Source organism: Erinaceus europaeus, chromosome 18 (genome assembly GCF_950295315.1).
Source record: "Erinaceus europaeus chromosome 18, mEriEur2.1, whole genome shotgun sequence".
In the NCBI taxonomy this organism is placed as follows: domain Eukaryota; kingdom Metazoa; phylum Chordata; class Mammalia; order Eulipotyphla; family Erinaceidae; genus Erinaceus; species Erinaceus europaeus.
The window spans coordinates 45175384-45189287 of NC_080179.1; the positions used below are offsets into that span (position 1 = coordinate 45175384).

General features: G+C 42.4%; 1 protein-coding gene across 1 annotated transcript in view; it reads right to left on the reverse strand.

The window, feature by feature from the left end:
• Nucleotides 1-13904, reverse strand: part of CFAP221 (cilia and flagella associated protein 221) — a 115154-nt gene that overhangs the window by 43897 nt on the left and 57353 nt on the right. Inside the window, exons 12-16 of the mRNA XM_007524760.3 lie at nucleotides 9283-9370; nucleotides 5495-5584; nucleotides 4049-4147; nucleotides 2076-2181; nucleotides 295-428 (exon numbers count right to left, since the gene is read on the reverse strand). Of these exons, the coding sequence (XP_007524822.1) occupies nucleotides 295-428; nucleotides 2076-2181; nucleotides 4049-4147; nucleotides 5495-5584; nucleotides 9283-9370 (517 nt within the window). The remainder of the gene's footprint in view (nucleotides 1-294; nucleotides 429-2075; nucleotides 2182-4048; nucleotides 4148-5494; nucleotides 5585-9282; nucleotides 9371-13904) is intronic.

The window sequence follows — 13904 nt, forward strand, 5'->3', positions numbered from 1 at the left end:
ACTCTTAATCTGTTTCTTTTCCTTGCCCACAAACCTGGTTCCTGGCCAGTCACATGGGGTTTCAGGCTGGGAAGTACCCGACCTGGGTTACCAAGTTGCTCTGCATAGGTGTTTTGTCAGATAATCCCTGGTATTCCTCTGGGTCACAAGTCCCCGGGCACAGGTCTCCTTTGGGAGTCTCCTCAGGAGGTGAAGGGACTGAGACTGTGGAAGAGCTGGCCTTGGTCTTGGCCTCACAACCACCTGATTATATCTGACCCCTGACCTCCAGTCCCTCAGCTTGACAGCACCCACCAGCTCATTGGATTCCTGAGGGGGGCTGTAGGATGGGAAGGCGAAAGGCAGGATGTCCTTGGGCTCCACAGAGTACCGTGCAGAATAGTCATCTTGGTTCAGCACAAACAGAGGGTTTGTGGAGATGTTCTTATCTATGGGTGAAAGACAGAACAGCACTCTTGGGGAATTCTTAAGGTACTTTTCTGTGAAACCTCAATTTTTCAGTTGTGTATTCATCACAGATCAATTCACGAGTACTTGTCACAGACTTTTCAAAAGGAATTTATCTGCTCTCATTTTTTGTTTTCCCTTCTACTTCCTTTTTATAATTTTTTTGACTTTCTATGAGACACTGGGGAGTGACCCGGGGCCTTACACATGCACAACTCTTTCAAGTGGTCTTTTGGGAATAATTCTTTCCTTCCTTCCTTCCTTCTTTCTTTTTTTTTTATTTTTAATTAAAAAAAATTTTTTTATTTATTTTCCCTTTTGTTTCTCTTGCTGTTGTTTTATCATTGTTGTAGTTATTATTGTTGTTGTTATTAATGTTGTCATTGTTAGATAGGTCAGAGAGAAATGGAGAGAGGAGGGGAAGACAGAGAGGAGGAGAGAAAGACAGACACCTGCAGACCTGCTTCACCGCCTGTGAAGCGACTCCCCTGCAGGTGGGGAGCCAGGGGCTTGAACTGAGATGCTCACACTGGTCCTTGCGCTTAGTGCCACAGTGCGCTTAACCCGCTGCGCTACCGCCTGACTCCCCCTTCCTTCCTTCTTTCTCCTCTCTTTTCTTTCTTTTTCTTCCTTCCTTTTTCTCTCTCTTCTCTTTTTCTTTTTTCCTTCCCTCCTTCCTTCCTTCCTTCCTTCCTTCCTTCCTTCCTTCCTTCCTTCCTTCTTTCCTTCCTTCCTTCCTTCCTTCCCTAGAGCACTGCTTAGCTCTGGTTTATGGTGTGTGGGGACTGAATTGGGATTTCAGAACCTCAGCCCTGAGAATATTTTTTGCATAACCATTATTCTATCTACCCCACTTCCTCTTTATTCTTTATTTTCAAGAAAGATAAAGAGAGAGGGCAGAAGAATAGACAGGCACAGAGAGACTGAGGAGAGACACCACAGCACTGCTCCACCAACATGGAACTCCCTCACCCAGTACTGTGCATGGTGCTTCCATGTGGTACTGCAGCTTGAATCTGGGCCTTGCACACTGTAAGGCCATGTTCTACCAGGTTATCTCCTAGCTCCCAACAAGGTTTCTTTATCAGAAGCTTTAATGTTAGAGATAAAACACTATGGGAGAAGAAGTAATTACAACACAGTAAACCATGAAAACCAAAATACATGTAAAGATCTTGAGGGCGAGTAGCTGATGATCTGGGAGGACAGGACGGAAGGATCTGGAAGGCTTGCCTGTGAGTGTGCTTAAGCATTACAGGCCAGAAGTATGTATGTGGGGCAAAGATATTTTGGGGGGTTTCCAGAGGCGACTGAGGCTAGGTCTCACATGGTCCTAGTTAGTCTGGGAGTCTGAGGATAGAAATTCTTTTTAGACAGCAGAGGTAATATGAGACAAATAGTTTTCTGTGCAGAGGCTGGATTGACATGACTTCAGGCCCAGTCAGTCAGTAAGTATAAATGGCAACTTTCCTAGCATCTGTGGTGATGAGAGAGTAGTTACTTGTTACAGTAACCATAAGTTAATTACATATGAGTTATGAAAATATTTTATCTCCACAAACACAGAAGCCTCTGGCTTAGTAAACTTCCTGGTGGAAGCATAACATTGCTTGACGGCTGGACCCCACCTGGTTCTTCTATATGTCTTCCTGGATTGAGCTTTCTTAAGATGGTCTCTTTGTCCATGTTACGAATGGCATCCAGCATGGTGTATAATCGTCGTTGAATCAAGACCTGGAATTTAGGAAGAATGGTGATTTCAGATTATGAATTTGCACAGGCTCATTTTAGGATTCAACTGAATTCACAGCCAAGGAAAGAGGTCACTGCCCTAAATTGGAATTCACAGGAAGTGTGGCTCACTGATCTAGACCAAGACCCTGGGGACTTCAACCAACGTCTGTACCATGTTGACTTGCCTGAATAAAAAAGGACTAGGCTATCATGGAACCTTGTTTCACCTAATATATGAGGCCCAGTTTTCTTATATTTCTTGAGTGTTCTACATTATTTCTTTTAGTAGCCCTGAGTAATGACCTAACTGTGCATTGTTTCCAGAGCTAAATGACTAGCTAAACAGACCCAGTTCAGGAGATCTAGGGCTGTTGCTGATGGGTGATGTTAACTGCACATGACTGTGCTCTGCATTCAGAGTAGAGGCTACTGAAGGTGAATGCCCCAGGAGGGATGCCCTGAGATGAGCACTGCAGGGGAGATGCCCTGAGGTGAACACTGCAGAAGATGCCTAGAAGGTGAACACTACGGGGGGGGGGGGGTGCCTGGAAGGGGAGCACTGCAGGAGGGATGCTATTGAAGGGGAGCACTGCAGGAAGGATGCCCTGAAGTATGCACTGCAGGAGGGATGCCCTGAAGAGGAGCACTGTAGGAGGGATGCCCTGAGGTGAGCACTGCAGGAGGGATGCCTAGAAGGTGAGAACTGCAGGAGGGATGCCCTGAGGTGGGCACTGCAGGAGGGATGCTATTGAAGGAGACCACAGCAGGATGGATGCCCTGAAGGTGTGTAGATGGAAGGTATGTTGTGGGTGTGTGGGGTGACAGTAAACACATGAACAAAATGCTTGCCGTTTAGGAAGTAAGAATTTAGAAGTGGAAAGTGGTGTGGTCTGGCTCCTTACCCATGAGCACATTGGGAAAGTGAGGACACAGGAGGTTTGAGCTTGTGGCTTGATGACTCCAGATTTTGATGAGACACTGATTTTTGGGAGGAGAGTTCTGAGCAGAGGAACTGGCACATACAAAGAACATAATCCAGGGATAAAGGGATAAAGGGAGCTCACTTCTTTTCTGCGGTGATAAAAATGTTTCAAAAGTAGGGAGTGGTGATGTCTGAGCAGCTACAAATACACTAAGAACCACTCTGGTCCACTCCACCAGGGTGGATTTTATGGCAGGTGAATTGAATCTCAGTGAAGTTGTTGTGAAAGACTCATTCACATCAGCAACTCAAGAGCTGGTGAAGATGTGGAGAAACAGGAGCTGCACTATGGCACATTGCTGGTGGGGGTGCAGACTGGTGCTGCCCCCCTTGGAAAACACGATGGAGAGCCGTCAAACCAATACACAGGAAAATACCTCCTTCTGCAGCGATACCACTCGTAGGCACAGCACCAAAAGGACATGGCAACAGGAATTTGAAGGGCCATATGCACCCCTGTGTTCATAGCTGACTCCTCACCATAGCTAAGGCGGGGGAGCAACCTAAATATCACCGACTGGATGACTAGATAAAGAAGTTATGGGGGCTGGGGAGAAAGCACAATGGACGAGCAAAAACACTCTTGCCTGAGGCTCCAAGATCCCAGCTTCAATCCCCAGGACAACCATAAGCCAGAAGTGAGCAGTGCCTTGGTAAAGATCAAAAAGTTAACAAACCAAAATGAACCAACCAACCAAATAAAAAACAAAAAACAAGTTATGGGACATATACCCCATAGAACTGTGTTCTGCAATTCCCCTGAAATCCTAGAATCTTGTAAACCAATATTAAATCGCTAATAAAAATCTTTTTTAAGAAATCTCCTTGTTCAGTTTACTTGTGTCAGATAACTAGACAGATTACAATTTCAAACTGTAAACGTACCTTGCGTGCTGCTTGCTGAAACCGTCTCTGGGCCCTGAATCTGCTGGCCCAAATGTTATTAAGGAGAGGATCAAAATTGGGATGAAATTCCTTGACTTTCTGTGAACATAAAATATAGGCATGGCTTAAATTGGAACTTTAATTTCTACTAGATATACTTAATTAAAAAGTCTTAGGATTCATTCTCAAATCAAATCATTACTTCTTGGCCCTGCCACTTATTGAGCACACCTTTAAGTGCACACCTTTAAGTTATAGGGAGCGCTTCTAGGCTGGGTTTAGGTGTGACTTGTGAAAGAGCTGTGGCAAGACTTTGTGGCCAGATTAAATGCAGAAGAAGTAAAAAAAAGAAAAGAAAAGAAAACCCCACTCAGGAAAGAGAGGTGGGGAGATTAAAAAGAATTTTTTTCTTTTATATATATGTATATATAAAATATTTATTCCCTTTTGTTGCCCTTGTTTTATTGTTGTAGTTATTATTGATGTCATTGAAATGGAGAGAGGGGAGAAGACATAGAGGGGGAGACAAAGATAGACACCTGCAGACCTGCTTCATCGCTTGTGAAGCGACTCCCCCCCCCCCCCGCAGGTGGGGAGCCGGGGGCTCGAACTGGGATCCTTATACCAGTCCTTGCACTTTGCGCCACCTGTACTTAACCTGCTGCACTACAGCCCAACTCCCAAGAAGAATTTTTTTCATTGTTAAAATAAAAAATTGGGGTTTCATGCAAAAACTGTCTTATGATGGTAAATCTGCAGGTAGAAGGGCTGCTGTCCACATTTTGTTTGAGGGGTGCTGAGGCGCCAAGGCTAGGAGGCTGCCTGGCCCCCAGCCCCTGGCAGAGCTGAGACAAACATGCCTCCTGCCCTCCTGTTTGCACCCTTCTTTCCACCAATGGGAGGAGGCAAGGAACTGAAGTCCTGGGACTCACCTTGAAGACTTGCAGACAGGGCCTTGGAGAGCAAAGGGAAAGTGAAAGGGAGAGCAAGAAGGAGAAAAGAGAAGGGAAGAAAGAGGAGTCAGTGTACACACTACCATCAATGCCAAAGGGAATGCTCATTAGGAGTTTTGATGCTTTATTTGCAAATTTCTAGTTAAAAAACAATAACACTGAAATTAGAGGCATATTAAGACATATTATTATTATTATTATATTATTATTATTATTTTGGTGAAAGGAATCTTTTAAAATAGTTCAGTATTTGAAAACTATGAACATATAAGGTCAGAGAGAGTTCATTGGGTAGGATATCTTTTTGCCATGTGCACAGCCCAGTAACATGAGAGTCTCATGACACCAGAGGAAGCTCTATCTCCCTACCTGAAGGGAAACGTGACCCAGGAGTGGTGGAGTCCTGCATGTGTGAGTTCCCAGCTCCACATGCATACACACAAAAGTACAGGAAGAACTGGCAACAGTTCTTTTTCAAGTACAGGAGAATTACCATGTCCAGATCATGAACAATCCTCTTGTGGTTAACTTCCGTGTGGAGTCGACGGAATTCCTCATCCAAAGCAGGATCTCCTCTATCTAGCTGAAATTTCGAATGATAAAAAGAAAAAAAAATGCAAATGCACAAGCCTTTATTTTTCTTTAAAATGGGTACAAACCCAGGAAGCAACAGGTCAAACCCACATGAAGCTCCCATTGGGAGTAGAGGTGACAGAAACAGGTCAAACACACATATTTAATTTTATGGAAACACTAGGGGTGGGGCCAGGTGGTGGTGCACCTGGTTATGTGCACACATTACAATGTGCAAGGACCCAGGTTCAAGCCCCTGGTCTCCACCTGCAGGGGGAAAGCTTCATGAGTGGTGATGCAGGGCTGCAGGTATCTCTCTGTCTCTCTCCCTCTCTATCTCCCTCTTCCCTCTCAACTTCTGTCTCTATCCAATAAATAAAGATAAAAAAGGAAACACTACAGGTTACTAGCTCTTTTGCCATTACTTCTAAGACATTAAAAACTCAGGTGGGTTGGGTGGTGGTGCACCTGATTGAGCCCACATGTTACAATTTGCATAGACCTGGGCAGGAGACCCTAGTTCCCACCTGCAGGGGGAAAGCTTCATGAGTGATGAAGCAGGGCTGCAGGTGTCTCCCTATAACTCCCTTCCTTATTGATATCTGGCTATCTCTATCAAATAAAGATAATACCCATAAAATAAATAAAAAAATAAACAAAGCTAGCCTGATTCTTAAGTCCACTGTTCACAATCATTTTTAGACTTAATTGGAAGAAATCTATTCTGACTGCATTAACACCATATTCAGGAGTTAGAATATTCAATCATCGTCAGTGGGGAAGGGATGGGGTGGGGTGAGCTGATTGGCTCTGATTACCACATATTGGGAAGTTGATAGAGATGGAGGTTCAAATTTCTTGGAGCAGGGTGGTGGCACAACTGGTAATGTGCACAAGTTACTATGCATGAGGGCCTGAGTTTGAGCCCCACTTCCCACCTGCAGGGGGGAAGCTTCAGGATTAGTGAAACAGGGCAGCAGGTGTCTCACTTTCTCTCCCCCTTCCCTTCTCTCACCCAATTTCTGTCTCTTTCCTAAAAATGAAAAAAATTTTAAAAGATACAGATTTTTTTTAGGCAACACCCCCCCCCAATACCAAAGATCTAAGAAAATAGTTAATGTGAAGAAGGGAGTAACAAATAGGTTGTTAGTTAAAAGAAAGAGAAACTGTCTTATGTCCGGCTCAAGACCCTGCTTACTTATCCCTGAACGGTTTCTGAGGTGGTGCTATTGGTCATGCATCGTCTTTGAAGCTTTGCACCACCCAGCTGGAATGCTGAATCCTTTCAGGTCCTCCCACTCTTTCTCTTTGTCCTTCTTTTCGTTTCCATGTGTCTTTGTCCTCCAGGAGATCCCTGAAGCTGGAGGAGCTAGATTGGACTGCTGGGTGTAATCTCCAGGACACACAGAATAGATCCCAGCAACACCTGCTTTTCAATCACGCCTGAATTGGGTGACCCACCTACCTTCTTCTTAGACCTGGTGAGTAATGTTAAGGCTATGAGGACCCCTTAGTCACGTGTGCTCACACCCCCATTGCAAGCCTCCCTTAGGGTACTTGTTCACTGGACTTCTGCCGCTGACCTTGTTTCCAGGGTCAGCTGGAAATAGCAGGCATGGACATGCTTCCAGTGTCCCCTTTCCATATGCAGAGCCCGTACCCCTGGCCTTCTCCAGTCTGTCCTTCTAGTCAAAGGCTTGTTTTCCCTGTGACATGGCCTGTCCAAATGCCTTCAAACTCTTCCTCTGTGGTTGCTCCTTGCCCTCAGCCTATACACATGCTCCAGTTGTTGGGCCATAATGTGACATAGTGACTCTCAGCCCAGATGACCCCTGTCATTACCCTTGCTCATCTCAGCTTCTCAGGAAGCCACTGAGATAGAGAACGTAGGCACCTGCCCCGTACTGCCTGGGTCATTACAATGTGGAAGCTTAGCTCCACATGTCTATAGGAATTGTCACTGCTTGCCAAGTCCAAATGACTGTCTAGGCTTTCCCACCTGAAATCGTCTGCCTTCATTTATCCAGCCTCTTCTGCTTTCTCTGTGCTCCCAGTTTCTCCTGATCTTCCTGCCCAATCCTCTTGTTACCTTAGTTATCCTGCTGCTCTCCCCTCTAAGCCATGGAGTCCTTCAGACATCCTTCCTTTAACAGTCGACCATATTTTTCTTTCTAGTCACTGCCCTCCGCCATCCTGTGGTCTCATTATCTACCTCTGTGTTGATCAATGTCAAGTTGGTGTCCAGTTAGATGTGTTACTTCACTTGCCACCTGAGTCACGGAAGTAACAATGCCCCCAATACCATTCTTTATTTTTGCCTCCAGGGTTATTGCTGGGGCTCAATGCCGGCACTACTAGCCCACTGTTCCAGGAGGCCATTTTTTTCCATTTAATTTTAATAGGATAGGACAGAGAGAAACTGAGAGAGGAGGGGAAGATAGAGAGGAGAGGGAAAGACACCCGCAGACCTGCTTCACCGCTTGTTTGGCAACCCCCCTGCAGGTGGGGAACCAGGGGCTCGAACCTGGACCTTTGAGCTGGTCCTTGCACTTCATACTATGTGTGCTTAACCCGGTGTGCCACTGCCCGACCCCCATACCATTCCTCCTCTTTTGCCATGCCACCTTCTCTTCAACACGCACCAGAAAACCCAGAAATCATTCTGTCTTCTGCTACCTCTTCGTTTCCAGTTTATCCACAGGCACCAGCCCTCTCACTGCACTCAGCACACTTTAGTTCCTCTCTTGATGCTTCTGTGCTCTTTCTGGACTATGACCTTCTAACGGACAGATACACTACTTACTCACCAGCATAAACTCTTACATACAACAGACACTCACTAATTATATTTACCAAATGAATTAGCTGTTGGGTACACCTGCCAACCAAACACTGTCGACACTAGCCTTTACTCTTATGCTAACCAGGTTCTGGTGTAAGAAACAACAACAGAAAACTGGAAATCTTATTTCTTTAAAACACGTGAAGGATCTGAGAAATACACAAACTAAATTTCAGATGAGATCAGGCATGTTCAGGGTGGTATGGCCATAGACCCAAACTAAATTTCAATGCCAATAGGGATCTTTTCTAAATGATAAGATTAACTTATGTGCTGGTTCTACATTTATGTATCTTATAAAAAGAGAGATAAGACAGATCTACTAGGGCATCTGGTTTGGACTCCAGATGGAGGAGGTGAAATGTGCCCTCTGTCAGAAATACACGTGTTTTACAAGATACATTTCCCCCTGAAATGTATTTCAAACCCAGGTGCCTATCCCAGCATTGCATAGTGCCAGGTTCCAGAATGGACCCGTGTCTCTTGCATACCCTTCTTTTTCTCATGAAAGCAAGTCAATGAGGACAGGCAAGATAGTTTGCATGGTGTATCTGTTTTGTCACACAGGCAATCTTGGTTTTAGCCCAGCCCCCACCACAATGGGGCAGCTTTGGTGTCTCTTCCTCTCTCCCAAGATACGTCTGTTCTATCCCTTCCGCCCACTGCTTCCAGTGTATGCTAGCTGAATGTTGGAAACTCACACTCCCAAGATGAGATATGTAAGCTGCAGCTGAGGAGGGCCTCCCCCAAATTCACACCCCTAGGATGAAATCCTAACCCCTCATGTCTTGATGAGATTTTCACAGTAGCACGAATTCAAAATATTTGGTGAAATAAGTGATGTCAAGTTAGTTAGCAGTTCTGACCTTATATTTGGTGTTTACTCTCTGTCGCTCTTCAGCGAGCTCTTTCTTAAATTTAGAAGACATGGGATCTTTACCAAGGTGCACCTGCCTGGGGGGAAAAATAAACATCTTCCAGTACTTAGCGGTATACCATAGTCAATTTTAGGATGAAGTGACTTAGCTAAAATCCACAACTGAATGGATGTTGAGATACTGGGGGGACATAGCAAGGGAGAGAATTTTAAAGACTGAATTAAAAGACTTGCAAAACTGTAAGGGCATCACTAAGATGAATAATGTGTTTCATAAAGTGAAGTCTCTCTTCTAGTTAATCAAATTAGAATATTTATAAATAAAAAAATCTAGATGACCAATATCATTAATCATAAGGGAAATGCAAGTCTAAACCACCTCACCCCTGCAATGACAGCCATGATGATGACAGCACAGTCAACATCACAAAGGAAAACGGCAGGCACTGCAAAGGATTAGAAAATTGGGACCCAGGGCTGGGTGGTGGTGCACCTGGTTGAGTACACACATTATAGTTTGCAAGGACGTGTGTTCAAGTCCCTGGTCCCTACCTAGAGAGGGGAGTTTAACCGGTGGTGAAGCAGTGCTTTGGGTGTTTATCCCTTCCCTTTCAATTTCTCTCTGTCTTTTTTCAAATTAATAAGTAGTATATATATATATATATATATATATATATATACATATATATACATATATATATATATTCATATTGTTAATGGGAGTTTAAAATGGTGCACCTGCTATGAGTGACAGCTTGAAAGTTTCTCAAAATAAAAAACAAAAAAAACTGAAGAGAATTATGATATGGCTCAGCTATTCCACTACTTGGTATATATTCAAGATAACGATAAAACACACACAAAAAACTGTATATAAACATTTTTTGCAGCTCAATTTAAAATACCCCCAAAGTGGAAATCACCTACAGCCCATCATTCAGTAAGTTAATAAGCAAAATGTAGTATGTTTATACAGTGGAATATTACTTGGTCATGAAAAGAAGCACTGACAAGACTTCAGGGGCAGAGCTAAGTCAACCTAGACTCAGGAAGTTGCCTCTTCCTCAAGAGACAAATAACACAACAAAATAACTTAATGAATTTCATCAGAGAGCAATTAGGATTTCTGGTAAATAAAGGAATGTTACTGTCTGAAGGTTGGCAAGATTGCATGTGCACAGCAGGATTAGGGGGCAGGGAGAGAAAGACTTAAGCAGGAATATGGCACTGCATTGCTGGTAGGCTCCATAATATTGTCACTTCTTTAAAACCCATCCCATCCTACAGCAACCCAGCACCACCTACTGGCCAACAATAGAAACTAAAACAGAAGGGTAAAACTAGAAAAATGCTGGTTCTGCAAAACCAAGATGATGCAGGTCCAGAAGGGCTATCAGAGAAAGAACTTAGGAAATATAATGCTTGGAAATTTGAATAAATACAAAGCTCTCAATTTACAGGGAGAAATAGATTAAGAAAATAAAATCCTTGACTTCAAAGATTTGACAAGAAAATAGAAAACTTGAAAATATAGTAACAGGGTGTGAAGGACAAGTTCAATGCATTCAGTCTCAAATAGCAAGTCAATGACGTAGATGTACTCATATAGAAGAGAGAATATCAGAAATGGAAGACAAATTGGCCATACTCTTTGACTTCAAAGTAGAAGGAGAAAAAAGGCATAGGAAAAATGAGACAACTCTTCAAGAGACTGAAGACTCAATTAAGAGAGTAAATACCAGAATTTAAAGATCTCAGAAAGAAAAGAGAGAAAGGGAACAGAAAACACATTCAAATAAATAATAGTGGAACCTTCTTTAAGTCTGAGATATGGTCAGGATGTAGATGTTCAAGAAGCAGGGAAAGAAAACAGATAATCAGATCCATATTCAGGAAACTTAAATCAGTCCAACAATATAAACCCAAAGGATGTACAGTAAGACACATTATTGTTAAAATGGAGAAAACGAAAGGTGAAGAGAGAATTCTGCAAGCATCAAGAGAAAAAACAAAGAGCAAAACATAATATGCCTATATGACTATCAATGGACTTATCAACTGAAACTGTGAAGCTAGAAGAAATTTGAAGGATACATTTTAAAGTGTTTAATGGAAAATATCTCAAGTCAAGAAAACTCTACATAGCTAGGTTATCATTCTGGAGAGAGAGAGAGAGAAGGAGAGAGAAAATATTCTTAATCAAAATCCAGGGAACATTTCACCACCAAACTGCCCCTACAAGAAATACTGAAGAAACTTCTGTAAATAAATACTTTGTAATGCTATAACAATTTTCATAAAGTAACAATAAATTATTTTAAGTAAATGATTGCATTTAGTAATAGACTGTTCATCTTTCCATAGAAGTGAATAGATACAGGGCTGGGTGGTGGTACACCTGGTTGAGCACACATGTTATAGAGCACAAGTGTTCAACCCCCCAGTCCCCAGGTATAGGAGGAAAGCTTTGTAAGTGGTGAAGCAGGTCTGCAGGTCTCTCTCTCTCTCGATCCTGTTTCCCTCTCAATTTCTGCCTATCTCTATGTAATAAAGATAATAAAAAATTTAAAAGAACAATTAAAAAGAAGTGACTAGATACCCAAAAGATTATTTTTCTCTGATTGATAGCAGTAATTTTGTGACTACTAAAATTATTAACTATTTGTATATTTTTGTATGCTTTCCTATTTCTTACAAGTTTGTTTTACTATTCATGTAAGAGTACTATGCACTAAATATATTAATAATTCTTTTTAAAAAATTAACAATTCTTAAGTCATATGTACTACACCTATTTTTCTCAATTGACTTGATATTTGTTTACATTTATGCATTTTCAATGTAGATATCAACTTTTCCTTATTAAGTCAAACTTGCATGCTACTATTAAAAAGTATTCCAAAGTATTCCTAAGACTGTGTATGGCTCCTTTATGCTTCTTACCCATAGCATTCTCTTTCATTTCTACATAGAAGCCACATAGGGTGCACAACACCTGACTATTCTTCTAGTAGTTTTATTCTATACTTTCCAGGTGAACTTCAGTTCATTTGGATTTAGTTGGTACACAGTACAATTCAGAGAATTAACTTTTTTGATACTTAATTTTGGAATAGAGACAGAGAGAAATTGAGAGGGGTTGGGAGACAGAGATGAGACAGAACATTATATCACTACTTCACTGTCTGTGAAGCTTTCCACCCTGCAGGCAAGAACCAGAGGCTTGAATCGAGGTCCTTGTGCATGGTAACATGCATGCTTTACTGGGTATGCCACGCCCTGGAGAGACATTTCTCTCTTTCTTTCTTTCTTTCTCTTTCTTTCTTTCTTTCTTTCTTTCTTTCTTTCTTTCTTTCTCTCTCTCTCTCTCTCTCTCTCTTCTTTCTTTTTCTATATTTATTTGATAGGAAAGAAAGAAATTGAGAGGGGAGGGAGTGAGACAGAGAAACGTGCAGACCTGCTTCATAGCTTGTGAAGTGTCCTCTCCTGAAGGTGGGTAATTGGGGCTTGAACCTTTGTCCTTGTGCATGGTTATGTGTGTACTTGACCTAGTGCATCACTACTACTCTACTAGCCTCCACCCATTAACTTTTTATTTTCAAATTGCTAGTCACTTGTCTCAGAACCATTTAAATCAAATAATTAGTCTTCTGCTGAGTCAGAGTGGGATTTTTTTCCCCCTTCTCCTTTCTTTCCTTATCTGGCTTATGTGCTTTTGGCTTCATATTTCATTACATTTTCTTTTTGTTTTAAACTTTATTTATTTGATAGAAAAGAGAGAAATTGAGAGGGAAGGGGGATAGAGAGTGAGGCAGAGAGATACCTGCAACACTGCTTCACTACTCGTGAAGCTTTCCCTCTGCAGGAGGGGACTGGGGGTTTGAACCTGGGTCCTTGTGCACTGTAGTGTTAGCAAGGTGTGCCACCACCCAGTCCCTTATTACATTCTCTTATATTTCCTTTATGCCACTACTACGATGTATCTTTGTACACCATAAACTAAACTGAAGGACTTCAAAGTGCTCCATTCCTTTTTCTGTTTTTGTTTTCCTACATTGACAATGGCTTTGCTATTATTATTATTATTTTTATAATGAGGAAAGAGCATTCTTAAAAATAGATCTTAGTAACTTTGCATACGTCTTCATTCAACTGAGGCCAGACCTTAAGTAAAGACTCTGAAAAGAAAAGGATTCCTGCAGGAAGCAAAGAGCTTGCCCCATAAAGCTGTGCAGCCAAGTGGCAATGTCTGGATAGGCCCTGGGCTCTGGGCTTGTTCTCGCCACCGAGCAAGTGTGGGGCAGGGGCTGACGCAAAGCGGACCACTCCAAGGAATCTGACTTTGTCTGTTTGTCTTTTTGCTTTAGCTCAATTCAAGTGTTTCGGATGTTTGACTGAACCTGTGTACCTGGATACGCCTAGCATGATCTGGTAAATTGTGAAAAGGGCTCCTTTTTTTTTTTTTTTTCCATTGCAGGATCACAAGTAAGAAATCTCACATCTGAGTTTCAAAACCTTCATCGATGGCTGGGCAGTTGGGTAGCTGGGCAGTGGTGCATCCAGTTGAACACACACATCATCATGGGCAAGGACCCAGGTTCAAGCCTCTGC